This window comes from Delphinus delphis, chromosome 16, assembly GCF_949987515.2.
Source record: "Delphinus delphis chromosome 16, mDelDel1.2, whole genome shotgun sequence".
NCBI classification, from domain to species: Eukaryota; Metazoa; Chordata; class Mammalia; order Artiodactyla; family Delphinidae; genus Delphinus; species Delphinus delphis.
The window spans coordinates 9,156,675-9,182,915 of NC_082698.1; the positions used below are offsets into that span (position 1 = coordinate 9,156,675).

At 55.4% G+C, this 26,241-nt stretch overlaps 1 protein-coding gene across 2 annotated transcripts in view; it reads right to left on the reverse strand.

Moving 5' to 3' along the window:
• The window catches only part of DMBT1 (deleted in malignant brain tumors 1), a 64,017-nt gene that overhangs the window by 25,509 nt on the left and 12,267 nt on the right, over nucleotides 1–26,241 (reverse strand). Inside the window, exons 5-29 of one of the 2 annotated variants that reach the window (XM_060033907.1) lie at nucleotides 25,364–25,393; nucleotides 23,579–23,623; nucleotides 22,746–22,775; nucleotides 20,877–20,918; nucleotides 19,836–20,159; nucleotides 19,028–19,057; nucleotides 18,389–18,418; nucleotides 17,007–17,330; nucleotides 16,196–16,225; nucleotides 15,564–15,593; nucleotides 14,182–14,505; nucleotides 12,973–12,975; nucleotides 11,346–11,657; nucleotides 10,535–10,564; nucleotides 9,894–9,923; nucleotides 8,513–8,836; nucleotides 7,702–7,731; nucleotides 7,070–7,099; nucleotides 5,688–6,011; nucleotides 4,882–4,911; nucleotides 4,247–4,276; nucleotides 2,866–3,189; nucleotides 2,056–2,085; nucleotides 1,418–1,447; nucleotides 38–361 (exon numbers count right to left, since the gene is read on the reverse strand). In XM_060033907.1, coding sequence (XP_059889890.1) covers nucleotides 38–361; nucleotides 1,418–1,447; nucleotides 2,056–2,085; nucleotides 2,866–3,189; nucleotides 4,247–4,276; nucleotides 4,882–4,911; nucleotides 5,688–6,011; nucleotides 7,070–7,099; nucleotides 7,702–7,731; nucleotides 8,513–8,836; nucleotides 9,894–9,923; nucleotides 10,535–10,564; nucleotides 11,346–11,657; nucleotides 12,973–12,975; nucleotides 14,182–14,505; nucleotides 15,564–15,593; nucleotides 16,196–16,225; nucleotides 17,007–17,330; nucleotides 18,389–18,418; nucleotides 19,028–19,057; nucleotides 19,836–20,159; nucleotides 20,877–20,918; nucleotides 22,746–22,775; nucleotides 23,579–23,623; nucleotides 25,364–25,393 — 3,090 coding nt within the window. Of the gene's footprint in view, nucleotides 1–37; nucleotides 362–1,417; nucleotides 1,448–2,055; nucleotides 2,086–2,865; nucleotides 3,190–4,246; nucleotides 4,277–4,881; nucleotides 4,912–5,687; nucleotides 6,012–7,069; nucleotides 7,100–7,701; nucleotides 7,732–8,512; nucleotides 8,837–9,893; nucleotides 9,924–10,534; nucleotides 10,565–11,345; nucleotides 11,658–12,727; nucleotides 12,758–12,972; nucleotides 12,976–14,181; nucleotides 14,506–15,563; nucleotides 15,594–16,195; nucleotides 16,226–17,006; nucleotides 17,331–18,388; nucleotides 18,419–19,027; nucleotides 19,058–19,835; nucleotides 20,160–20,876; nucleotides 20,919–22,745; nucleotides 22,776–23,578; nucleotides 23,624–25,363; nucleotides 25,394–26,241 lie in introns of both variants that reach the window. The other variant, XM_060033906.1, reaches the window with a different exon arrangement.

A 26,241-nucleotide genomic window follows, 5' to 3' on the forward strand; every position in this document is an offset into this window, starting at 1 on the left:
CCGCCAGAGAGGGACACCTAGATTATTTGAGACCAACCTGCGCAGACGACACTGGCATCCTCACTGTGTCTACAGTTGTGTGTGTTCCAGGGGTTGTGAGGGCAGCTCCACAGGTAGTTCTCATGCCCCGAGCAGCCCACGTCATCCAGGACGATCGGCCCTGAGCCCTGACCATACTGGGCATTTCCTGGGGCCGACATGGCCCAGCCACAGCCCAGCTGCCTGCAGACCACGTTGGCGTCGTTGGTGTCCCAGCTGTCATCACACACGGTGCCCCAGGAGCCTTGGTACAGGATCTCGACCCGGCCCTCACACCTGTCATTTCCATTCACTAGCCTCAGGGCTAATCCTGATTCAGTTCCTGGAAGGAGACAGGAAAATGCACTCTCCTGTGTCTTCCGGACGAACAGGTCCTGAGGACCGAACGCGATTCAGAATCCTTCCAGGGAAAGACTTCTGAGTTCAAGGTAATGTTTTCCTTCCGGAGGACCTGACTGAGCCCGGTCATCATCATTTATCCCCACGGGGCTGTTTGATAGAACCCTTGGCTGTGGACAGAGGATCGCACATTTTATGATGGGTTCCCCACAAGGCCCAGCATTTCAGTGGCTGATCCCAGCCTTGGGAAGGAGGTGGGAAGAGGGGAAGCCCACAGCCTGAATTTTCAGGGACCACTGGGATGAACTTGAGCCCCTGCAGCAGGAGCACAGCAGAGACAGCTTCCCAGACCCCTTCAAGGAGCCACCTTAAGATGTTCACTCCCACATGGGAACCCGCTCCATCAGGCCCAATGTTATTCTGAAGACTACTTTTCTGCTGAGCACTCACTCATGTCATTTTTTAACCCCAAACTTATGCTGACTCTTGACCAAGCCGTGCACCCACTGAAAATCATCAGAGCCCATGGACTTCATTACGAAGAAGGCATCTATTGGTAGCAGGCTGTTCAGAGTCTTTCCAGGGCTTGTCAGCTGAAGAGCTAGAAAAAAAAGACTATCTCCCCTCCTGGGATGTACACCTGAGGCTGACAACTGTCCCTTGGCAGGAAGAAAGCTGACAGTGAAGTCCGTAAACATGAGACAATAGGGGTAAGAAAAGTGCAGGGGAAAAGCTGTACTGGAACTTCTGGATCCAGCTCTACCTGAAGACCGTCCTACCACTGACCTATGGAAGCCATTGCGGCCCCCAGTCCCACCCCCAACTAAAGAGAGTGTGAGTCGGATCCGGTCACTTGGCAACCAAAGCATTCTGAGTAATGTATGCCACAACTGGGAGGTGAAGGTTCTCCACAACTCGGGCACACGAAAGGAACCACCCACATTAGATGAGGCGGTGAGCTCAGAGGCTCAAACCAAGAGTCAGGAATTGCACCCAGGCCTGATGAGTGGAGTGTCTGCAGGATCCAAGTGATGCTTACCGACGGCAGGAGTTGTGGACGTCCACCAGCCTGAAGGGAAAGCACAGCAGGATTAGAGAGAAGGTGTCTACAGTCAGGGTTGCTCTAGTGACCTGTCACTCACATCAGGGAATGTGGAGTCTGAGACTCTCCACTGCCTGGGGGAGGAATAGGTCTTTTTTGAGAGCCGGCCGTGAGCCGGACCATGCCCTCCAATGTCCAAGGCATGGCGATGAGGCGCCCCGCTCCACAGGAGCAATTAGCACGCTCTCCTGCCTGAGTGCTCTCTGGGGAAAGTATCCCTTTTGGACTCCGTGGGGGGCGGGGGGTGGGTCCCGAAACAGCCCCCGTTCTCCCTACACACATAACTCTCGGTCTAGACAATGCTTTCAGGCAGAAATGACCCCAGAACAGGCCTCCCTGTCACCCAAAGCTCTGGGGAGACACTGTGTAGCCACAATGCCCTTAAATCGCTGAGTCAGACGCGAGGACCCTTGTGCTATGGCTCCTCTGGAAGCGTCTGCTAGCTCTAGAGTGACCAGGGCAGGTACTGAGAGGGGGCAAACGTCCACTTGCCCCGCCTGGGGCTCCTGCCTGGAGTCTGTGGAGGTGGGTGGGGAGGGAGGGGACAGCCCGGAGTCAAGAGGCACGGGACTCACCTGGCAGGAGCGTGGACTGGGGCCTGGCACCTGGGAGAGAGAGAAGGCAGATCAGACACCTTGCACAGAAGGGGCACCACAGGGGCAAAGGGGGACGGCGCTGACCGGGTGACCTGCTCAGTCCATGCCTGAGCCCTGCCACGCGGGGTGGTACCGCTGCCATCCTCACCCCCCAAAGAGGCTCCTCCTGAGAGGTCCAGGCAGCCCAGCATCCCTTATTTCCAATGTCAAGGTGATTAGCTCTGTGTCTAGATGGCCGAGTGGACCCAAAGCAGACATCAGCCTCAGAGCATTTATGGGCCCACTGAGGCAGCAACACTGAGGCGTCTAGTTCAAAGTCCAAAGTCCGAGTGAGATCTGTCAGGCTTGTCTGTAGGTGGTGACAAGGCTGTGGCTGGCAGCCGCACAGGGGCCACTGCCCTGCGCACGGCAGATCTACTGCCCAGACAGTGCATCCCGGTTCCCTGCAGGGGCTACCGTGCAGGACGCAGGAACCAATCCCTGGGCCACCTGCATTCCTAGGCCATGACCTCCATTCAGAGACCTCGTGACAGAACTAGCCTCTCTTGCCTCTGGCTTGCACTGTGGCATATGGAGAAAAAGGGCTTCAAGTCACTTTCAGTTTGGTTCTTTGCTCCAATTCACCAGCTACATGCCTGACAGCTTGTCAAAGAGCTCATACTAATTCTTAGCAGAGAGACAAGGTGATGTAAGGAAGCGAGAAGTGTAGACAATGCTTTGAGAGGGGATCAGAGTGAAAGAAGGAAACCACACCCCCAGAGAGGGACACCCAGCTTCTGTGAGACCAACCTGAGCAGACGACACCAGCGTCCTCGCTGTGTCCACAGTTGTGTGTGTTCCAGCCATTGTGAGGGCAGCTCCACAGGTAGCTCTCGTGCCCCATGCAGCGCACGTCGTCTAGGACGATCGGCCCTGAGCCCTGACCGTACCGGGCACTTCCAGGGGCCGACGTGGCCCAGCCACAGCCCAGCTGCCTGCAGACCACGTCGGCGTCGTTGGTGTCCCAGCTGTCATCACACACGGTGCCCCAGGAGCCTCGGTACAGGACCTCGACCCGGCCCTCACACCTGTCACCTCCATTCACCAGCCTCAGGGCCAATCCTGATTCAGTTCCTGGAAGGAGACGGGAAAATGCACTCTCCTGTGTCTTCCGGACGAACAGGTCCTGAGGACCGAACGCGATTCAGAATGCTTCCAGGGAAAGACTTCTGAGTTCACGGTAATGTTTTCCTTCCGGAGGACCTGACTGAGCCCGGTCATCATCACATATGCCCACGGGGCTCATTGATAGAACCCTTGGCTGTGGACAGAGGAACGCAAATTTTCTGATGGGTTCCCCACAAGGCCCAGCAATTCAGTGGCTGATCCCAGCCTTGGGAAGGAGGTGGGAAGAGGGGAAGCCCACAGCCTGAATCCCCAGGGACCACTGGGATGAACTTGAGCCCCTGTAGAAGGAGTCCAGCAGAGACAGCTTCCAGACCCCGCCAAGGACCCACCGTCAGATGTTCACTCCCACATGGGAACCCACTCCATCAGGCCCAAGGTTATTCTGAAGACTACTTTTCTGCTGAGCACTCACTCATGTCATTTTTTAACCCCAAAATTGTGCTGACTCTTGACCAAGCCGTGCACCCACTAAAAATCATCAGAGCCCATGGACTTCATTACGAAGAAGGCATCTATAGGTAGCAGGCTGTTCAGAGTCTTTCCAGGGCTTGTCAGCTGAAGAGCTAGAAAAAAAAGACTATCTCCCCTCCTGGGATGTACACCTGAGGCTGACAACTGTCCCTTGGCAGGAAGAAAGCTGACAGTGAAGTCCATAAACATGAGACAATAGGGGTAAGAAAAGTGCAGGGGAAAAGCTGTACTGGAACTTCTGGATCCAGCTCTACCTAAAGACCGTCCTACCACTGACCTATGGAAGCCATTGCGGCCCCCAGTCCCACCCCCAACTCAAGGCAGTGTGAGTTGGGATCCTGCCACTTGGCAACCAAAGCATTCTGAGTAATGTATGCCACAACTGGGAGGTGAAGGTTCTCCACAACTCTGGCACGCGAAAGGAACCCTCCACATTAGATGAGGTGCTGAGCTCAGAGGCTCAAACCAAGAGTCAGGAATAGCACCCAGGCCTGATGAGTGGAGTGTTTTGCAGGATCCAAGTGAGGCTTACCTTCGGTAGGAGCTGTGGGCGTCCACCAGCCTGAAGGGAAAGCACAGCAGGATTAGAGAGAAGGTGTCTACAGTCAGGGTTGCTCTAGTGACCTGTCACTCACATCAGGGAATGTGGGGTCTGAGACTCTCCACTGCCTGGGGGAGGAATAGGTCTTTTCTGAGAGCCGGCCGTGAGCCGGACCATGCCCTCCAATGTCCAAGGCATGGCGACGAGGCGCCCCGCTCCACAGGAGCAATTAGCACGCTCTCCAGACTGAGTGCTCTCGGGGGAAAGTATCCCTTTTGGACTCTGCGTCGGGGGGGCGGGACCCGTAACAGCCCCCGTTCTCCCTGCACACATAACCCTCTGTCTAGACAATGCTTTCAGGCAGAAATGACCCCAGAACAGGCCTCCCTGTCACCCAAAGCTCTGGGGAGACACTATGTAGCCACAATGCCCTTAAATCGCTGAATCAGACCCGAGGACCCTTGTGCTATGGCTCCTCTGGAAGCGTCTGCTCGCTCTAGAGTGACCAGGGCAGGTACTGAGAGGGGGCAAACGTCCACTTGCCCCGCCTGGGGCTCCTGGCTGGAGTCTGTGGAGGTAAGTTGGGAGGGAGGGGACAGCCCGGAGTCAAGAGGCACGGGACTCACCTGGCAGGCGCGTGGACTGGGGCCTGGCAGCTGGGAGAGAGAGAAGGCAGATCAGAAACCTTGCACAGAAGGGGCACCACAGGGGCAAAGGGGGACGGCGCTGAGCAGGTGACACGCTCAGTCCATGCCTGAGCCCTGCCACGCGGGGTGGGACCTCTGCCATCCTCACCCCCCAAAGAGGCTCCTCCTGAGAGGTCCAGGCAGCCCAGCATCCCTTATTTCCAATGTCAAGGTGATTAGCTCTGTGTCTAGATGGCCGAGTGGACCCAAAGCAGACATCAGCCTCAGAGCATTTATGGGCCCACTGAGGCAGCAACACTGAGGCGTCTAGTTCAAAGTCCAAAGTCCGAGTGAGATCTGTCAGGCTTGTCTGTAGGTGGTGACAAGGCTGTGGCTGGCAGCCGCACAGGGGCCACTGCCCTGCGCACGGCAGATCTGCTGCCCAGACAGTGCATCCCGGTTCCCTGCAGGGGCTACCGTGCAGGACGCAGGAACCAATCCCTGGGCCACCTGCATTCCTAGGCCATGACCTCCATTCAGAGACCTCGTGACAGAACTAGCCTCTCTTGCCTCTGCCTTGCACTGTGGCTGGAGAAAAAGGGCTTCAAGTCACTTTCAGTTGGTTCTTTGTTCCAATTCATCAGCTACATGCCTGGCATCTTGTCAAAGAGCTCATACTAATTCTTAGCAGAGAGACAAGGTGATGTAAGGAAGCGAGAAGTGTAGACAATGCTTTGAGAGGGGATCAGAGTGAAAGAAGGAAACCACACCCCCAGAGAGGGACACCCAGCTTCTGTGAGACCAACCTGAGCAGACGACACCGGCGTCCTCGCTGTGTCCACAGTTGTGTGTGTTCCAGCCATTGTGAGGGCAGCTCCACAGGTAGCTCTCGTGCCCCATGCAGCGCACGTCGTCTAGGACGATCGGCCCTGAGCCCTGACCGTACCGGGCACTTCCAGGGGCCGACGTGGCCCAGCCACAGCCCAGCTGCCTGCAGACCACGTTGGCGTCGTTGGTGTCCCAGCTGTCATCACACACGGTGCCCCAGGAGCCTCGGTACAGGACCTCGACCCGGCCCTCACACCTGTCACCTCCATTCACCAGCCTCAGGGCCAATCCTGAATCAGTTCCTGGAAGGAGACGGGAAAATGCCCTCTCCTGTGTCTCCTGGAAGAAGAGGTCCTAAGGACCGAACGCGATTCAGAATCCTTCCAGGGAAAGACTTCTGAGTTCAAGGTAATGTTTTCCTTCCGGAGGACCTCACTGAGCCCGGTCATCATCATTTATCCCCACGGGGCTGTTTGATAGAACCCTTGGCAGTGGACAGAGGAACGCATGTTCTCTGATGGGTTCCCCACAAGGCCCAGCAATTCAGTGGCTGATCCCAGCCTTGGGAAGGAGGTGGGAAGAGGGGAAGCCCACAGCCTGAATCCCCAGGGACCACTGGGATGAACTTGAGCCCCTGTAGCAGGAGCCCAGCAGAGACAGCTTCCCAGACCCCGCCAAGGAGCCACCTTCAGATGTTCACTCCCACATGGGAACCCACTCCATCAGGCCCAAGGTTATTCTAGACACTACTTTTCTGCTGAGCACTCACTCATGTCATTTTTTAACACCAAAATTGTGCTGACTCTTGACCAAGCCGTGCACCCACTAAAAATCATCAGAGCCCATGGACTTCATTACGAAGAAGGCATCTATAGGTAGCAGGCTGTTCAGAGTCTTTCCAGGGCTTGTCAGCTGAAGAGCTAGAAAAAAAAGACTATCTCCCCTCCTGGGATGTACACCTGAGGCTGACAACTGTCCCTTGGCAGGAAGAAAGCTGACAGTGAAGTCCGTAAACATGAGACAATAGGGGTAAGAAAAGTGCAGGGGAAAAGCTGTACTGGAACTTCTGGATCCAGCTCTACCTCAAGACCGTCCTACCACTGACCTATGGAAGCCATTGCGGCCCCCAGTCCCACCCCCAACTCAAGACAGTGTGAGTTGGGATCCTGTCACTTGGCAACCAAAGCATTCTGAGTAATGTATGCCACAACTGGGAGGTGAAGGGTCTCCACAACTCTGGCACGCGAAAGGAACCCTCCACATTAGATGAGGTGCTGAGCTCAGAGGCTCAAACCAAGAGTCAGGAATTGCACCCAGGCCTGATGAGTGGAGTGTTTTGCAGGATCCAAGTGAGGCTTACCTTCGGTAGGAGCTGTGGGCGTCCACCAGCCTGAAGGGAAAGCACAGCAGGATTAGAGAGAAGGTGTCTATAGTCAGGGTTGCTCTAGTGACCTGTCACTCATATCAGGGAATGTGGGGTCTGAGACTCTCCACTGCCTGGGGGAGGAATAGGTCTTTTCTGAGAGCCGGCCGTGAGCCGGACCATGCCCTCCAATGTCCAAGGCATGGCGATGAGGCGCCCCGCTCCACAGGAGCAATTAGCACGCTCTCCTGACTGAGTGCTCTCGGGGGAAAGTATCCCTTTTGGACTCCGCGGTGGGGGTGGGACCCGAAACAGCCCAGTTCTCCCTGCACACATAACTCTCGGTCTAGACAATGCTTTCAGGCAGAAATGACCCCAGAACAGGCCTCCCTGTCACCCAAAGCTCTGGGGAGACACTGTGTAGCCACAATGCCCTTAAATCGCTGAGTCAGACCCGAGGACCCTTGTGCTATGGCTCCTCTGGAAGCGTCTGCTCGCTCTAGAGTGACCAGGGCAGGTACTGAGAGGGGGCAAACGTCCACTCGCCCCGCCTGGGGCTCCTGGCTGGAGTCTGTGGAGGTGGGTGGGGACGGAGGGCACAGCCCGGAGTCAAGAGGCACAGGACTCACCTGGCAGGAGCGTGGACTGGGGCCTGGCATCTGGGAGAGAGAGAAGGCAGATCAGACACCTTGCACAGAAGGGGCACCACAGGGGCAAAGGGGGACGGCGCTGAGCAGGTGACACGCTCAGTCCATGCCTGAGCCCTGCCACGCAGGGTGGGACCTCTGCCATCCTCACCCCCCAAAGAGGCTCCTCCTGAGAGGTCCAGGCAGCCCAGCATCCCTTATTTCCTGTGTTAAGCTGATTAGGTCTGTGTCTAGATGACCGAGTGGACTCAAACCAGTCATCAGCCACACAGCATTTATGGGCCCGCTGAGGCAGCAACACTGAGGCGTCAAGTTCAAAGTCCAAAACCCGTGTGAGATCTGTCAGGCTTGTCTGTAGGTGGTGACAAGGCTGTGGCCGGCAGGCCACACAGGGGCCACTGCCCTGCGCACGGCAGACCTGCTGCCCAGACAGTGCATCCCAGTTCCCTGCAGGGGCTACCGTGTAGGACGCAGGAACCAATCCCTGGGCCACCTGCATTCCTAGGCCATGACCTCCATTCAGAGACCTCGTGACAGAACTAGCCTCTCTTGCCTCTGCCTTGCACTGTGGCATATGGAGAAAAAGGGCTTCAAGTCACTATCAGTTTGGTTCTTTGCTCCAATTCACCAGCTACATGCCTGGCATCTTGTCAAAGAGCTCATACTAATTCTTAGCAGAGAGACAAGGTGATGTAAGGAAGCGAGAAGTGTAGACAATGCTTTGAGAGGGGATCAGAGTGAAAGAAGGAAACCACACCCCCAGAGAGGGACACCCAGCTTCTGTGAGACCAACCTGAGCAGACGACACCGGCGTCCTCGCTGTGTCCACAGTTGTGTGTGTTCCAGCCATTGTGAGGGCAGCTCCACAGGTAGCTCTCGTGCCCCATGCAGCGCACGTCGTCTAGGACGATCGGCCCTGAGCCCTGACCGTACCGGGCACTTCCAGGGGCCAACGTGGCCCAGCCACAGCCCAGCTGCCTGCAGACCACGTCGGCGTCGTTGGTGTCCCAGCTGTCATCACACACGGTGCCCCAGGAGCCTCGGTACAGGACCTCGACCCGGCCCTCACACCTGTCACCTCCATTCACCAGCCTCAGGGCCAATCCTGATTCAGTTCCTGGAAGGAGACGGGAAAATGCACTCTCCTGTGTCTTCCGGACGAACAGGTCCTGAGGACCGAACGCGATTCAGAATCCTTCCAGGGAAAGACTTCTGAGTTCACGGTAATGTTTTCCTTCCGGAGGACCTGACTGAGCCCGGTCATCATCACATATGCCCATGGGGCTCATTGATAGAACCCTTGGCTGTGGACAGAGGAACGCAAATTTTCTGATGGGTTCCCCACAAGGCCCAGCAATTCAGTGGCTGATCCCAGGCTTGGGAAGGAGGTGGGAAGAGGGGAAGCCCACAGCCTGAATCCCCAGGGACCACTGGGATGAACTTGAGCCCCTGTAGAAGGAGTCCAGCAGAGACAGCTTCCAGACCCCGCCAAGGACCCACCGTCAGATGTTCACTCCCACATGGGAACCCACTCCATCAGGCCCAAGGTTATTCTGAAGACTACTTTTCTGCTGAGCACTCACTCATGTCATTTTTTAACCCCAAAATTGTGCTGACTCTTGACCAAGCCGTGCACCCACTAAAAATCATCAGAGCCCATGGACTTCATTACGAAGAAGGCATCTATAGGTAGCAGGCTGTTCAGAGTCTTTCCAGGGCTTGTCAGCTGAAGAGCTAGAAAAAAAAGACTATCTCCCCTCCTGGGATGTACACCTGAGGCTGACAACTGTCCCTTGGCAGGAAGAAAGCTGACAGTGAAGTCCATAAACATGAGACAATAGGGGTAAGAAAAGTGCAGGGGAAAAGCTGTACTGGAACTTCTGGATCCAGCTCTACCTAAAGACCGTCCTACCACTGACCTATGGAAGCCATTGCGGCCCCCAGTCCCACCCCCAACTCAAGGCAGTGTGAGTTGGGATCCTGCCACTTGGCAACCAAAGCATTCTGAGTAATGTATGCCACAACTGGGAGGTGAAGGTTCTCCACAACTCTGGCACGCGAAAGGAACCCTCCACATTAGATGAGGTGCTGAGCTCAGAGGCTCAAACCAAGAGTCAGGAATAGCACCCAGGCCTGATGAGTGGAGTGTTTTGCAGGATCCAAGTGAGGCTTACCTTCGGTAGGAGCTGTGGGCGTCCACCAGCCTGAAGGGAAAGCACAGCAGGATTAGAGAGAAGGTGTCTATAGTCAGGGTTGCTCTAGTGACCTGTCACTCATATCAGGGAATGTGGGGTCTGAGCCTCTCCACTGCCTGGGGGAGTAATAGGTCTTTTCTGAGAGCCGGCCGTGAGCCGGACCATGCCCTCCAATGTCCAAGGCATGGCGATGAGGCGCCCCGCTCCACAGGAGCAATTAGCACGCTCTCCTGACTGAGTGCTCTCGGGGGAAAGTATCCCTTTCGGACTCCGCGGGGGGGGGGGGGGGGGTGGGACCCGAAGCAGCCCAGTTCTCCCTGCACACATAACTCTCGGTCTAGACAATGCTTTCAGGCAGAAATGACCCCAGAACAGGCCTCCCTGTCACCCAAAGCTCTGGGGAGACACTGTGTAGCCACAATGTCCTTAAATCGCTGAGTCAGACCCGAGGACCCTTGTGCTATGGCTCCTCTGGAAGCGTCTGCTCGCTCTAGAGTGACCAGGGCAGGTACTGAGAGGGGGCAAACGTCCACTCGCCCCGCCTGGGGCTCCTGGCTGGAGTCTGTGGAGGTGGGTGGGGACGGAGGGGACAGCCCGGAGTCAAGAGGCACAGGACTCACCTGGCAGGCGCGTGGACTGGGGCCTGGCACCTGGGAGAGAGAGAAGGCAGATCAGACACCTTGCGCAGAAGGGGCACCACAGGGGCAAAGGGGGACGGCGCTGAGCAGGTGACACGCTCAGTCCATGCCTGAGCCCTGCCACGTGGGGTGGGACCTCTGCCATCCTCACCCCCCAAAGAGGCTCCTCCTGAGAGGTCCAGGCAGCCCAGCATCCCTTATTTCCTGTGTTAAGCTGATTAGGTCTGTGTCTAGATGACCGAGTGGACCCAAACCAGTCATCAGCCACACAGCATTTATGGGCCCGCTGAGGCAGCAACACTGAGGCGTCAAGTTCAAAGTCCAAAACCCGTGTGAGATCTGTCAGGCTTGTCTGTAGGTGGTGACAAGGCTGTGGCCGGCAGGCCACACAGGCGCCACTGCCCTGCGCACGGCAGACCTGCTGCCCAGACAGTGCATCCCAGTTCCCTGCAGGGGCTACCGTGCAGGACGCAGGAACCAATCCCTGGGCCACCTGCATTCCTAGGCCATGACCTCCATTCAGAGACCTCGTGACAGAACTAGCCTCTCTTGCCTCTGCCTTGCACTGTGGCATATGGAGAAAAAGGGCTTCAAGTCACTATCAGTTTGGTTCTTTGCTCCAATTCACCAGCTACATGCCTGGCATCTTGTCAAAGAGCTCATACTAATTCTTAGCAGAGAGACAAGGTGATGTAAGGAAGCGAGAAGTGTAGACAATGCTTTGAGAGGGGATCAGAGTGAAAGAAGGAAACCACACCCCGAGAGAGGGACACCCAGCTTATGTGAGACCAACCTGAGCAGACGACACCAGCGTCCTCGCTGTGTCCACAGTTGTTTGTGTTCCAGCCATTGTGAGGGCAGCTCCACAGGTAGCTCTCGTGCCCCATGCAGCGCACGTCGTCTAGGACGATCGGCCCTGAGCCCTGACCGTACCGGGCACTTCCAGGGGCCGACGTGGCCCAGCCACAGCCCAGCTGCCTGCAGACCACATTGGCGTCGTTGGTGTCCCAGCTGTCATCACACACGGTGCCCCAGGAGCCTCGGTACAGGACCTCGACCCGGCCCTCACACCTGTCACCTCCATTCACCAGCCTCAGGGCCAATCCTGAATCAGTTCCTGGAAGGAGACGGGAAAATGCCCTCTCCTGTGTCTCCTGGAAGAAGAGGTCCTAAGGACCGAACGCGATTCAGAATCCTTCCAGGGAAAGACTTCTGAGTTCAAGGTAATGTTTTCCTTCCGGAGGACCTCACTGAGCCCGGTCATCATCATTTATCCCCACGGGGCTGTTTGATAGAACCCTTGGCAGTGGACAGAGGAACGCATGTTCTCTGATGGGTTCCCCACAAGGCCCAGCAATTCAGTGGCTGATCCCAGCCTTGGGAAGGAGGTGGGAAGAGGGGAAGCCCACAGCCTGAATCCCCAGGGACCACTGGGATGAACTTGAGCCCCTGTAGCAGGAGCCCAGCAGAGACAGCTTCCCAGACCCTGCCAAGGAGCCACCTTCAGATGTTCACTCCCACATGGGAACCCACTCCATCAGGCCCAAGGTTATTCTGAAGACTACTTTTCTGCTGAGCACTCACTCATGTCATTTTTTAACCCCAAAATTGTGCTGACTCTTGACCAAGCCGTGCACCCACTGAAAATCATCAGAGCCCATGGACTTCATTACGAAGAAGGCATCTATAGGTAGCAGGCTGTTCAGAGTCTTTCCAGGGCTTGTCAGCTGAAGAGCTAGAAAAAAAAGACTATCTCCCCTCCTGGGATGTACACCTGAGGCTGACAACTGTCCCTTGGCAGGAAGAAAGCTGACAGTGAAGTCCATAAACATGAGACAATAGGGGTAAGAAAAGTGCAGGGGAAAAGCTGTACTGGAACTTCTGGATCCAGCTCTACCTAAAGACCGTCCTACCACTGACCTATGGAAGCCATTGCGGCCCCCAGTCCCACCCCCAACTCAAGGCAGTGTGAGTTGGGATCCTGCCACTTGGCAACCAAAGCATTCTGAGTAATGTATGCCACAACTGGGAGGTGAAGGTTCTCCACAACTCTGGCACGCGAAAGGAACCCTCCACATTAGATGAGGTGCTGAGCTCAGAGGCTCAAACCAAGAGTCAGGAATAGCACCCAGGCCTGATGAGTGGAGTGTTTTGCAGGATCCAAGTGAGGCTTACCTTCGGTAGGAGCTGTGGGCGTCCACCAGCCTGAAGGGAAAGCACAGCAGGATTAGAGAGAAGGTGTCTACAGTCAGGGTTGCTCTAGTGACCTGTCACTCACATCAGGGAATGTGGGGTCTGAGCCTCTCCACTGCCTGGGGGAGTAATAGGTCTTTTCTGAGAGCCGGCCGTGAGCCGGACCATGCCCTCCAATGTCCAAGGCATGGCGATGAGGCGCCCCGCTCCACAGGAGCAATTAGCACGCTCTCCTGACTGAGTGCTCTCGGGGGAAAGTATCCCTTTCGGACTCCGCGGGGGGGGGGGGGGGGGGGTGGGACCCGAAGCAGCCCAGTTCTCCCTGCACACATAACTCTCGGTCTAGACAATGCTTTCAGGCAGAAATGACCCCAGAACAGGCCTCCCTGTCACCCAAAGCTCTGGGGAGACACTGTGTAGCCACAATGTCCTTAAATCGCTGAGTCAGACCCGAGGACCCTTGTGCTATGGCTCCTCTGGAAGCGTCTGCTCGCTCTAGAGTGACCAGGGCAGGTACTGAGAGGGGGCAAACGTCCACTCGCCCCGCCTGGGGCTCCTGGCTGGAGTCTGTGGAGGTGGGTGGGGACGGAGGGGACAGCCCGGAGTCAAGAGGCACAGGACTCACCTGGCAGGCGCGTGGACTGGGGCCTGGCATCTGGGAGAGAGAGAAGGCAGATCAGACACCTTGCGCAGAAGGGGCACCACAGGGGCAAAGGGGGACAGCGCTGAGCAGGTGACACGCTCAGTCCATGCCTGAGCCCTGCCACGTGGGGTGGGACCTCTGCCATCCTCACCCCCCAAAGAGGCTCCTCCTGAGAGGTCCAGGCAGCCCAGCATCCCTTATTTCCTGTGTTAAGCTGATTAGGTCTGTGTCTAGATGACCGAGTGGACCCAAACCAGTCATCAGCCACACAGCATTTATGGGCCCGCTGAGGCAGCAACACTGAGGCGTCAAGTTCAAAGTCCAAAACCCGTGTGAGATCTGTCAGGCTTGTCTGTAGGTGGTGACAAGGCTGTGGCCGGCAGGCCACACAGGCGCCACTGCCCTGCGCACGGCAGACCTGCTGCCCAGACAGTGCATCCCAGTTCCCTGCAGGGGCTACCGTGCAGGACGCAGGAACCAATCCCTGGGCCACCTGCATTCCTAGGCCATGACCTCCATTCAGAGACCTCGTGACAGAACTAGCCTCTCTTGCCTCTGCCTTGCACTGTGGCATATGGAGAAAAAGGGCTTCAAGTCACTATCAGTTTGGTTCTTTGCTCCAATTCACCAGCTACATGCCTGGCATCTTGTCAAAGAGCTCATACTAATTCTTAGCAGAGAGACAAGGTGATGTAAGGAAGCGAGAAGTGTAGACAATGCTTTGAGAGGGGATCAGAGTGAAAGAAGGAAACCACACCCCGAGAGAGGGACACCCAGCTTATGTGAGACCAACCTGAGCAGACGACACCAGCGTCCTCGCTGTGTCCACAGTTGTTTGTGTTCCAGCCATTGTGAGGGCAGCTCCACAGGTAGCTCTCGTGCCCCATGCAGCGCACGTCGTCTAGGACGATCGGCCCTGAGCCCTGACCGTACCGGGCACTTCCAGGGGCCGACGTGGCCCAGCCACAGCCCAGCTGCCTGCAGACCACATTGGCGTCGTTGGTGTCCCAGCTGTCATCACACACGGTGCCCCAGGAGCCTCGGTACAGGACCTCGACCCGGCCCTCACACCTGTCACCTCCATTCACCAGCCTCAGGGCCAATCCTGAATCAGTTCCTGGAAGGAGACGGGAAAATGCCCTCTCCTGTGTCTCCTGGAAGAAGAGGTCCTAAGGACCGAACGCGATTCAGAATCCTTCCAGGGAAAGACTTCTGAGTTCAAGGTAATGTTTTCCTTCCGGAGGACCTCACTGAGCCCGGTCATCATCATTTATCCCCACGGGGCTGTTTGATAGAACCCTTGGCAGTGGACAGAGGAACGCATGTTCTCTGATGGGTTCCCCACAAGGCCCAGCAATTCAGTGGCTGATCCCAGCCTTGGGAAGGAGGTGGGAAGAGGGGAAGCCCACAGCCTGAATCCCCAGGGACCACTGGGATGAACTTGAGCCCCTGTAGCAGGAGCCCAGCAGAGACAGCTTCCCAGACCCTGCCAAGGAGCCACCTTCAGATGTTCACTCCCACATGGGAACCCACTCCATCAGGCCCAAGGTTATTCTAGACACTACTTTTCTGCTGAGCACTCACTCATGTCATTTTTTAACACCAAAATTGTGCTGACTCTTGACCAAGCCGTGCACCCACTAAAAATCATCAGAGCCCATGGACTTCATTACGAAGAAGGCATCTATAGGTAGCAGGCTGTTCAGAGTCTTTCCAGGGCTTGTCAGCTGAAGAGCTAGAAAAAAAAGACTATCTCCCCTCCTGGGATGTACACCTGAGGCTGACAACTGTCCCTTGGCAGGAAGAAAGCCGACAGAGAAGTCCATAAACATGAGAAAATAGGGGTAAGAAAAGTGCAGGGGAAAAGCTGTACTGGAACTTCTGGATCCAGCTCTACCTCAAGACCGTCCTACCACTGACCTATGGAAGCCATTGCGGCCCCCAGTCCCACCCCCAACTCAAGACAGTGTGAGTTGGGATCCTGTCACTTGGCAACCAAAGCATTCTGAGTAATGTATGCCACAACTGGGAGGTGAAGGGTCTCCACAACTCTGGCACGCGAAAGGAACCCTCCACATTAGATGAGGTGCTGAGCTCAGAGGCTCAAACCAAGAGTCAGGAATTGCACCCAGGCCTGATGAGTGGAGTGTTTTGCAGGATCCAAGTGAGGCTTACCTTCGGTAGGAGCTGTGGGCGTCCACCAGCCTGAAGGGAAAGCACAGCAGGATTAGAGAGAAGGTGTCTATAGTCAGGGTTGCTCTAGTGACCTGTCACTCATATCAGGGAATGTGGGGTCTGAGACTCTCCACTGCCTGGGGGAGGAATAGGTCTTTTCTGAGAGCCGGCCGTGAGCCGGACCATGCCCTCCAATGTCCAAGGCATGGCGATGAGGCGCCCCGCTCCACAGGAGCAATTAGCACGCTCTCCTGACTGAGTGCTCTCGGGGGAAAGTATCCCTTTTGGACTCCGCGGTGGGGGTGGGACCCGAAACAGCCCAGTTCTCCCTGCACACATAACTCTCGGTCTAGACAATGCTTTCAGGCAGAAATGACCCCAGAACAGGCCTCCCTGTCACCCAAAGCTCTGGGGAGACACTGTGTAGCCACAATGCCCTTAAATCGCTGAGTCAGACCCGAGGACCCTTGTGCTATGGCTCCTCTGGAAGCGTCTGCTCGCTCTAGAGTGACCAGGGCAGGTACTGAGAGGGGGCAAACGTCCACTCGCCCCGCCTGGGGCTCCTGGCTGGAGTCTGTGGAGGTGGGTGGGGACGGAGGGCACAGCCCGGAGTCAAGAGGCACAGGACTCACCTGGCAGGAGCGTGGACTGGGGCCTGGCATCTGGGAGAGAGAGAAGGCAGATCAGACACCTTGCACAGAAGGGGCACCACAGGGGCAAAGGGGGACGGCGCTGAGCAGGTGACACGCTCAGTCCATGCCTGAGCCCTGCCACGCAGGGTGGGACCTCTGCCATCCTCACCCCCCAAAGAGGCTCCTCCTGAGAGGTCCAGGCAGCCCAGCATCCCTTATTTCCTGTGTTAAGCTGATTAGGTCTGTGTCTAGATGACCGAGTGGACTCAAACCAGTCATCAGCCACACAGCATTTATGGGCCCGCTGAGGCAGCAACACTGAGGCGTCAAGTTCAAAGTCCAAAACCCGTGTGAGATCTGTCAGGCTTGTCTGTAGGTGGTGACAAGGCTGTGGCCGGCAGGCCACACAGGGGCCACTGCCCTGCGCACGGCAGACCTGCTGCCCAGACAGTGCATCCCAGTTCCCTGCAGGGGCTACCGTGTAGGACGCAGGAACCAATCCCTGGGCCACCTGCATTCCTAGGCCATGACCTCCATTCAGAGACCTCGTGACAGAACTAGCCTCTCTTGCCTCTGCCTTGCACTGTGGCATATGGAGAAAAAGGGCTTCAAGTCACTATCAGTTTGGTTCTTTGCTCCAATTCACCAGCTACATGCCTGGCATCTTGTCAAAGAGCTCATACTAATTCTTAGCAGAGAGACAAGGTGATGTAAGGAAGCGAGAAGTGTAGACAATGCTTTGAGAGGGGATCAGAGTGAAAGAAGGAAACCACACCCCCAGAGAGGGACACCCAGCTTCTGTGAGACCAACCTGAGCAGACGACACCGGCGTCCTCGCTGTGTCCACAGTTGTGTGTGTTCCAGCCATTGTGAGGGCAGCTCCACAGGTAGCTCTCGTGCCCCATGCAGCGCACGTCGTCTAGGACGATCGGCCCTGAGCCCTGACCGTACCGGGCACTTCCAGGGGCCAACGTGGCCCAGCCACAGCCCAGCTGCCTGCAGACCACGTCGGCGTCGTTGGTGTCCCAGCTGTCATCACACACGGTGCCCCAGGAGCCTCGGTACAGGACCTCGACCCGGCCCTCACACCTGTCACCTCCATTCACCAGCCTCAGGGCCAATCCTGATTCAGTTCCTGGAAGGAGACGGGAAAATGCACTCTCCTGTGTCTTCCGGACGAACAGGTCCTGAGGACCGAACGCGATTCAGAATCCTTCCAGGGAAAGACTTCTGAGTTCACGGTAATGTTTTCCTTCCGGAGGACCTGACTGAGCCCGGTCATCATCACATATGCCCATGGGGCTCATTGATAGAACCCTTGGCTGTGGACAGAGGAACGCAAATTTTCTGATGGGTTCCCCACAAGGCCCAGCAATTCAGTGGCTGATCCCAGGCTTGGGAAGGAGGTGGGAAGAGGGGAAGCCCACAGCCTGAATCCCCAGGGACCACTGGGATGAACTTGAGCCCCTGTAGCAGGAGCCCAGCAGAGACAGCTTCCCAGACCCCTCCAAGGAGCCACCTTCAGATCTTCACTCCCACATGGGAACCCACTCCATCAGGCCCAAGGTTATTTTGAAGACTACTTTTCTGCTGAGCACTCACTCATGTCATTTTTTAACCCCCAAATTGTGCTGACTCTTGACCAAGCCGTGCACACACTGAAAATCATCAGAGCCCATGGACTTCATTACGAAGAAGGCATCTATAGGTAGCAGGCTGTTCAGAGTCTTTCCAGGGTTTGTCAGCTGAAGAGCTAGAAAAAAAAGACTATCTCCCCTCCCGGGATGTACACCTGAGGCTGACAACTGTCCCTTGGCAGGAAGAAAGCTGACAGTGAAGTCCGTAAACATGAGACAATAGGGGTAAGAAAAGTGCAGGGGAAAAGCTGTACTGGAACTTCTGGATCCAGCTCTACCTCAAGACCGTCCTACCTCTGACCTATGGAAGCCATTGCGGCCCCCAGTCCCACCCCGAACTCAAGAGAGTGTGAGTTGGGATCCTGCCACTTGGCAACCAAAGCATTCTGAGTAATGTATGCCACAACTGGGAGGTGAAGGTTCTCCACAACTCTGGCACGCGAAAGGAACCCTCCACATTAGATGAGGTGCTGAGCTCAGAGGCTCAAACCAAGAGTCAGGAATTGCACCCAGGCCTCATGAGTGGAGTGTTTTGCAGGATCCAAGTGAGGCTTACCTTCGGTAGGAGCTGTGGGCGTCCACCAGCCTGAAGGGAAAGCACAGCAGGATTAGAGAGAAAGTGTCTACAGTCAGGGTTGCTCTAGTGACCTGTCACTCACATCAGGGAATGTGGGGTCTGAGACTCTCCACTGCCTGGGGGAGTAATAGGTCTTTTCTGAGAGCCGGCCGTGAGCTGGACCATGCCCTCCAATGTCCAAGGCATGGCGATGAGGCGCCCCGCTCCACAGGAGCAATTAGCACGCTCTCCTGACTGAGTGCTCTCGGGGGAAAGTATCCCTTTTGGACTCCGCGGGAGGGGGTGGGGGTGGGACCCGAAGCAGCCCAGTTCTCCCTGCACACATAACTCTCGGTCTAGACAATGCTTTCAGGCAGAAATGACCCCAGAACAGGCCTCCCTGTCACCCAAAGCTCTGGGGAGACACTGTGTAGCCACAATGCCCTTAAATAGCTGAGTCAGACCCAAGGACCCTTGTGCTATGGCTCCTCTGGAAGCGTCTGCTCGCTCTAGAGTGACCAGGGCAGGTACTGAGAGGGGACAAACGTCCACTCGCCCCGCCTGGGGCTCCTGGCTGGAGTCTGTGGAGGTGGGTGGGGACGGAGGGGACAGCCCGGAGTCAAGAGGCACAGGACTCACCTGGCAGGAGCGTGGACTGGGGCCTGGCACCTGGGAGAGAGAGAAGGCAGATCAGACACCTTGCACAGAAGGGGCACCACAGGGGCAAAGGGGGACAGCGCTGAGCAGGTGACACGCTCAGTCCATGCCTGAGCCCTGCCACGTGGGGTGGGACCTCTGCCATCCTCACCCCCCAAAGAGGCTCCTCCTGAGAGGTCCAGGCAGCCCAGCATCCCTTATTTCCTGTGTTAAGCTGATTAGCTCTGTGTCTAGATGACCGAGTGGACCCAAACCAGTCATCAGCCACACAGCATTTATGGGCCCACTGAGGCAGCAACACTGAGGCGTCAAGTTCAAAGTCCAAAACCCGTGTGAGATCTGTCAGGCTTGTCTGTAGGTGGTGACAAGGCTGTGGCCGGCAGGCCACACTGGGGCCACTGCCCTGCGCACGGCAGACCTGCTGCCCAGACAGTGCATCCCAGTTCCCTGCAGGGGCTACCGTGCAGGACGCAGGAACCAATCCCTGGGCCACCTGCATTCCTAGGCCATGACCTCCATTCAGAGACCTCGTGACAGAACTAGCCTCTCTTGCCTCTGCCTTGCACTGTGGCTGGAGAAAAAGGGCTTCAAGTCACTATCAGTTTGGTTCTTTGCTCCAATTCACCAGCTACATGCCTGACAGCTTGTCAAAGAGCTCATACTAATTCTTAGCAGAGAGACAAGGTGATGTAAGGAAGCGAGAAGTGTAGACAATGCTTTGAGAGGGGATCAGAGTGAAAGAAGGAAACCACACCCCCAGAGAGGGACACCCAGCTTATGTGAGACCAACCTGAGCAGACGACACCAGCGTCCTCGCTGTGTCCACAGTTGTTTGTGTTCCAGCCATTGTGAGGGCAGCTCCACAGGTAGCTCTCGTGCCCTGAGCAGCCCACGTCATCCAGGACGATCGGCCCTGAGCCCTGACCGTACCGGGCACTTCCAGGGGCCGACGTGGCCCAGCCACAGCCCAGCTGCCTGCAGACCACGTTGGCGTCGTTGGTGTCCCAGCTGTCATCACACACGGTGCCCCAGGAGCCTCGATACAGGACCTCGACCCGGCCTTCACACCTGTCACCTCCATTCACCAGCCTCATGGCCAATCCTGATTCAGTCCCTAGAGGGCAGCACAAGCACACCTCCTCTTATCTCTCCTGAGGTCACAGGCCTAAGGCCCGTTGCAGACTCAGGAGACTTCCTGTCGGTGAGTCTCCCCTGGGCAGGAATCACCTTTCTTTTATGCCCAGGAATTAATCTTCATCACAGGGAAGTTAGCAGAGATTCCTATTCTGCCCAAGTCTGAAGATGCTCAAATGCAGAGGCACATCCCATCACTCCAAGAGGAGGCGAGCACGAAGGTAACCCTACCCACCGAAGATACACCCAGGCTAGTGCACCATGGTCGCAGGAGGAAAGTCAAGACCATCCCCCTGTTGGTAGCTTGTTGGCTCCCGGGTGGTTCTCCCTGGGCTCTGGCCGCACCCCTGGAGATGACGGGACCGGGTTCAGGCATTTTACACCCAACCCTTCGGGCTGGACAGCCATCCATGGCCTGAGAGACCAGTAGAGGTACCAGCAAGACGGACAGGCATGCAGGGCCTACACTGACCGCCTGGAAGAAAATCTTTCCTGAGCATCTGGACCCGATCCCACTGGACACAGCTCACCAGCCCACTAAGATCGGACCTCAGACCTGGCCTCCAGAGACTCTTGCTTCACTCACAGGCACAAGGATATGGACGGCCACACCCTGAACCTCCTCCTGTCACATCCAAACCCCCAGTTTATCCAGAAGCGGAAACTAAGCCCCAGGGAGGTGGATAGGAATATTTACCTATGTGTGACGGAGCATGTGAGGATACGGTCTGCCAGGAGGCTGGAAGTGGCAACAAAGGGAAAGGTCAGAGTTAGACAGCACAGGAAGGAAGCCTTGGCAAAACGTTTACCCAGCATGATGACACCAGTTCCACATCTGGATCCTGCCACTTGCTACCTGCGTTTGCTGAGCAAACCTCCTGCTCTGCTAGCTCCTCTGGGACAATGGCCCTGTCTGAGGTCAGCCGGCTCCCTCCACCTCTCTAAGCCTGGCATGTTCTCCTTCCCATGAGAAAACCTTGGCCCCCTCCCTTCCATGAGCCATGTCCGCACTGGCACATCTGAGGGGTTGTCCAGAGGCAGAAGTGGACAGAAAAGTCAGGGGGTGAAGCTGGAGCCAATCATGGTCCTTGGCACCCAGAGCACTGCAGTCCCTTATGACCCACCATCTCCTGGGCACTGTCCCTGCCACTTCCGGATGCAGGTGTGGCCCTGTTGGATCTGAGGCGTGGCCCAGAGTGAGGGATGCAGGCACTCCTTCCTGTTCTCATGTCCCATCAACAGAAGGTCAGTGATTATCAACCTTCCTTCTCCCACAAAACTCTCCTCAGCTGGGATGTAACAGGGCCTAGAGTGGTGGAACACATTCCTGGTTCTCTGAACCTGCAGGTGACAATCTCTGAGACAGTATCAAGGACAGGATGTGACAACTCAGATGGATCAATGGGAAGACGGGAGTGTTGGAAACCCCAGGTCTAGTTAAGAAGAGCCAGCTGGGAGACTGAGCAGGGGAGGGGACAGAACCTCCCAGGTTCTGCAAAGTACAGCGATTCCCCCAGAGGGGAGAAGAATGGGGCATGAGCAGGGAGTAAAGGGACAGCCGGGGGAAGGTCGCCCGAGCCTCACTGGGCCAGGCAGTGGACTGGGGCCGAGCAGCTGCGAGAAAGACACGGAAAGTCAGACACAAAGCACACGGGGGTCCCACTGGGATCCCAGGGGGAGGAGGCTCAGCCTTCACACATTGCTGACAATTTTCTTAGGACCTCCGCGTGGGGAGTGTGTGCCCACCATCGACGACTCAGTCCACTGGGGCCCCTCGTTCTGTCTCACTTCCTGTGCCTGACCGCCTGGACCTGAGGGCTTACTTTCCTGAATATGAAAGTCCCTGGCATGCCTGCGACCGGCCACCAGTGCGACCAGCCACCGGAGCTACCGCCTTAACTCCCTGTGGGAACAGCAAGGAGGAGCCCAGGTGGTTAGGGTAGGACCCCAAGTCCACCAGCCCAGCTGCAATGAGGGTGAGGCTCCTCCAGGCGCCCCAGAGTTTCTGCCTGGGGTCCAGCTCCTGCCCCCGTGTCCTAGCAGGCTCGTTACCAGTCTACACAGCCACCCGCTCCCGTACCCCTCCGCCTTCTCAACCGCGTTCACCACACTCACACGTGCGCCTTTTACACTGGAACTCTGTTGACTGAGTCGGCCCTGAGAGGACCCCAGTCTGTAAGCCATCAAGGGCACCTTTCCCTTTTGGTAACAGCATCCCCTAGACTCCGCCGGGGGTGTGGGACATGAAAAAGCCCTGTTCTCCCTGCACACAGAACTCTCGGTCTAGACAATGCTTTCAGGCAGAAATGACCCCAGGACAGGCCTCCCTGTCACCCAAAGCTCTGGGGAGACACTGTGTAGCCACAATGCCCTTAAATCGCTGAGTCAGACCCGAGGACCCTTGTGCTATGGCTCCTCTGGAAACTTCTGCTCGCTCTAGAGTGACCAGGGCAGGTACTGAGAGGGGGCAAACGTCCACTCGCCCCGCCTGGGGCTCCTGGCTGGAGTCTGTGGAGGTGGGTGGGGACAGAGGAGACAGCCCGGAGTCAAGAGGCACAGGACTCACCTGGCAGGAGCGTGGACTGGGGCGTGGCAGCTGGGAGAGAGAGAAGGCAGATCAGACACCTTGCACAGAAGGGGCACCACAGGGGCAAAGGGGGATGAGGACGGCACAAGGACACCGCCTCATGTCTCTCTTGAGGTCACAGGCCTAAGGCAGTTTCCAGACTCACACCATTTCTAATGGCCACAGCTCCCCGGGCAGGGGGTCACTTTGAACATGGCCATGAGTTAACCTTCATCACAGGGAAATGAACAGAGACTTTCCTTCCCCAAGCCCAGGCTACCAGAAGCTCAGGCTCTACTGGCTGACCTCCCAGCTCTCCTACTTGGGGCACCCCCATGGGGGTTTACGGGACCTCTGATGTCCACAGGCTGAAGGGTCATAGTTCCTGTATAGTGCAAAGAAATCAATGTGGCCTCATATGGGCTCAGCAAAGGGCACAGACAAGGTGGCCCCCTCAACAGGTATGCACCTGCCTCTGCAGGCTGTGCAGCCAGAGACCCAGGACCCTAGCCTGACCAGAGGTCAACATGCATTGGTGAGAACCACACGGTAGGCTCTGAGCATGGGCAATAAGACTCTCTTGGAGACAGAACACCAAGCTCCATCTTGGAGCTCCCTGGAGATATCTCTGCAGGTTGATTCCTCCCGTCTCTCAGAGTCAAGGTCCACGGAAGAGATACCTTTTCAGACCCGAGGCCTTGTTCAGAAGTCCCCACCCTTGAAAGCTGAGCACCCCCATCTCTTACAGCTTCTGCACCTCTTCTGGATCAGAGATGGACCTCTGGGTGCAGAAAGGTAATGAGCCCCCAGGGATCCCACATAACAAACGTTACCTCCTGCTGTACTTGCTGTTGAGGGTTCCTCCGTGACAAACAGAGCTGCAGAGTGGAGAGAAGGAAAGGTCATTCGATGTCGGCTCTCCTCCAGGAGGGTCGACCCTCTGCACCTTGGCTCAGAGAAGGGGCTGGATGCAAAGATCCGGAAGCTCTGCCCACTGCCCAGAGGCTGAGAACCTCTCTCTCTGTCACTCTGTCGGCCCTCATTCAATGCTGGAGGCCACCAGGGACATTCTTGGTTCTGGACATTCACCACCTCCTATGCTTCCACAATGTCCATCCCAAATACCACCCTTTGATGAACAGCCCAAATCTATCCACAAGATTAAACTTCAAATACCAACTGCCTATTTCTATGGCTCAAACGTAGTCTCAAATGACAATACCTACCATCACTGAGATATGCCTGAATGTGGCCCCAGCTAGGAGGAAAGGCAGGTTCCAAAGATGCAGCCCCAAATGTCAAAATAACGTGCTCCAAAGCGACTGCTTGGACAGACATGCTCTCCTGGGGAACACATTCTCATGTGACAGCTGGGTTATCATGGTCACATCCTGTGCATAGTGACATGTATGTACACACAGCAGTCCACATGGTAAATGCCAGAGGTTGCTCTAAAGATGGATAATTTGACTAGAAACTCCCCTTTGGGGCACACAAGACGGGTGACATCCTTAGAGGCTTCTTTGTGGATTAAAGGACCCATGGGTGCTAGAAGACCCACCAGCACTCTGAGCATAAAGGAGAAATGCTGAGATTTGCTAGGTTAAGTCAGGGAGCATTCCTCTTCTTCACGGAGGCTGTACATATCCTTCATTTGTCATTTAATCACCGATAAAGAGAACATATTGGTTACTGCTTAGTTTCCTTTTGATATAGATTTAAGTTTTAAAGACCAAAACTCCCCAGTCCTTCTTCCTCGCATTTAAAAGGATGAGAAGGTACCACTTAGAAGGTGTTTGGTCATCCGAGGCCAGGGATGGTTGTGATGCTGTTCATAGGTTCTCCTGTTTAGAAGGATCCCTGGTAGGACCTCTTCTGGCCAAGTGAGGTGGCATGGATGTGGAAGCCATTGTGCAAGATGTGTAAAAGTTCAATCTCAGCAACTCACTTATGGAAAAGTCTTTACAGCAACAAGTCAGACTTAGGATGGAGCCAATAACCATTTGGGAAAATGTTAAAATCCTGCATTTACTTGACATTAAGCAAAATACAGACGTTAAGAAAAAATAAGTTTAAAAAGGTAGCCCTTAAACAATATACACGTATCTTCTGTTGCTTGCTTTGGAAATGTTTAGCCAAGTCCCATAATTACATTGTAAACATGAAAACTTCATTCAGTCCTGGGCCATGCAGCATGCTTGCTCAAAGTGTGGTCTGCAGACCATCCTTATTTTCGGTTATATAAAAATGCAGATTCCTGAGCCCCACCCCACGCCAGCCAAATCCGAGTGTCTGGAGTGGGGAGGTGAACTCTAAGGACCTGCATTCAGCCACATATCTTAGTTGATTCTGATGTGCACTGAAGTTTGAGGCAAAGGCAAATTAAAATGGAAGAAGAACCTAACTAGATAACCACATGGTCCATTTATGCTGTAGCTGAAGGAAGTTTCTATTGCCCTTGTATTTCCGTAAAGGACACAAATCACATTCTTATGCGACCCTCATACCATTCATTGAAGTCCAGTGAGGCAGTGTTTATTCTTTAAGATATAAATAACTGTATAGAAGGATAAATAAATTTTAAACCAAATACAGGATGCTGTTTTCAAAGTACTTACCACTTGTTCTGGGAAGATCTGATTCAGAAACTATAAAGGAATAAAAGAAAAATCAGACGTATGCATGCTTCACGCACAGGGAACCCTAAGCAAGAAATCCACCTTTGAGCCATTGCTTTTCTTATAGTTGACTCTGAACTAACGCTGTAACAACTGCATGTAACTCAACATCAATAAATCTGGAATCTGTTTTTGAAATTTAATCCAAATTGAAAAGATTTCTTGAGGCTCTAGTGCAATGAGAGGTCTAGGCTTGCTTCTAAAATGCCTCAAAAGTCCACCCTTGTGCCATCTCTTCTCCTCCTTCACAGGCACCCAAGGGTGCTGATTCTTAAAAGCTTTATCATGGCAGAAGATTCTGTACATTTTCTAACCTGGGGACCTGGGGTCATATTAAGAGTTTTATGTGTCATTTTAGTTACTCCTCGTACAACCCCATAGGGAAACTGAGGCTTGGGTAGGTGACCCAAATCAACTGACTAGTAAGTGACGGGGCAGGATTTGTGATCAGACACTTTGCTCTTAACCATTTCACTATCCCGGTTGTTGTCAGGGTAGGGGTCGGGGAAAGAGAGAGGAAAGACCAAATGGACTATCTGTTGGGTTTTCCCAAGGTGCATTCTGGGCTCCCTTAGCCCCTCCTGCTGTCCCCTTCTGGTCACTCCTGTGAAAGGTCCCTGCAGAAGAGATCTCAGCCTCGGCCTGTGCCTTGCTGGAGGTCAATCACCAGAGAGCTGTCCCTCAAGTCCCTCCCAGGACATTTCTGGACTCTCAGGGCATGCTCTGAAAGGGCAGGGATTGGCCTCAAAACAGCTAAGACCCAATGGCAGGGTCAGCTGCCCTAAGTGAGCACATGAAGGACCCTGACGGATCAAATT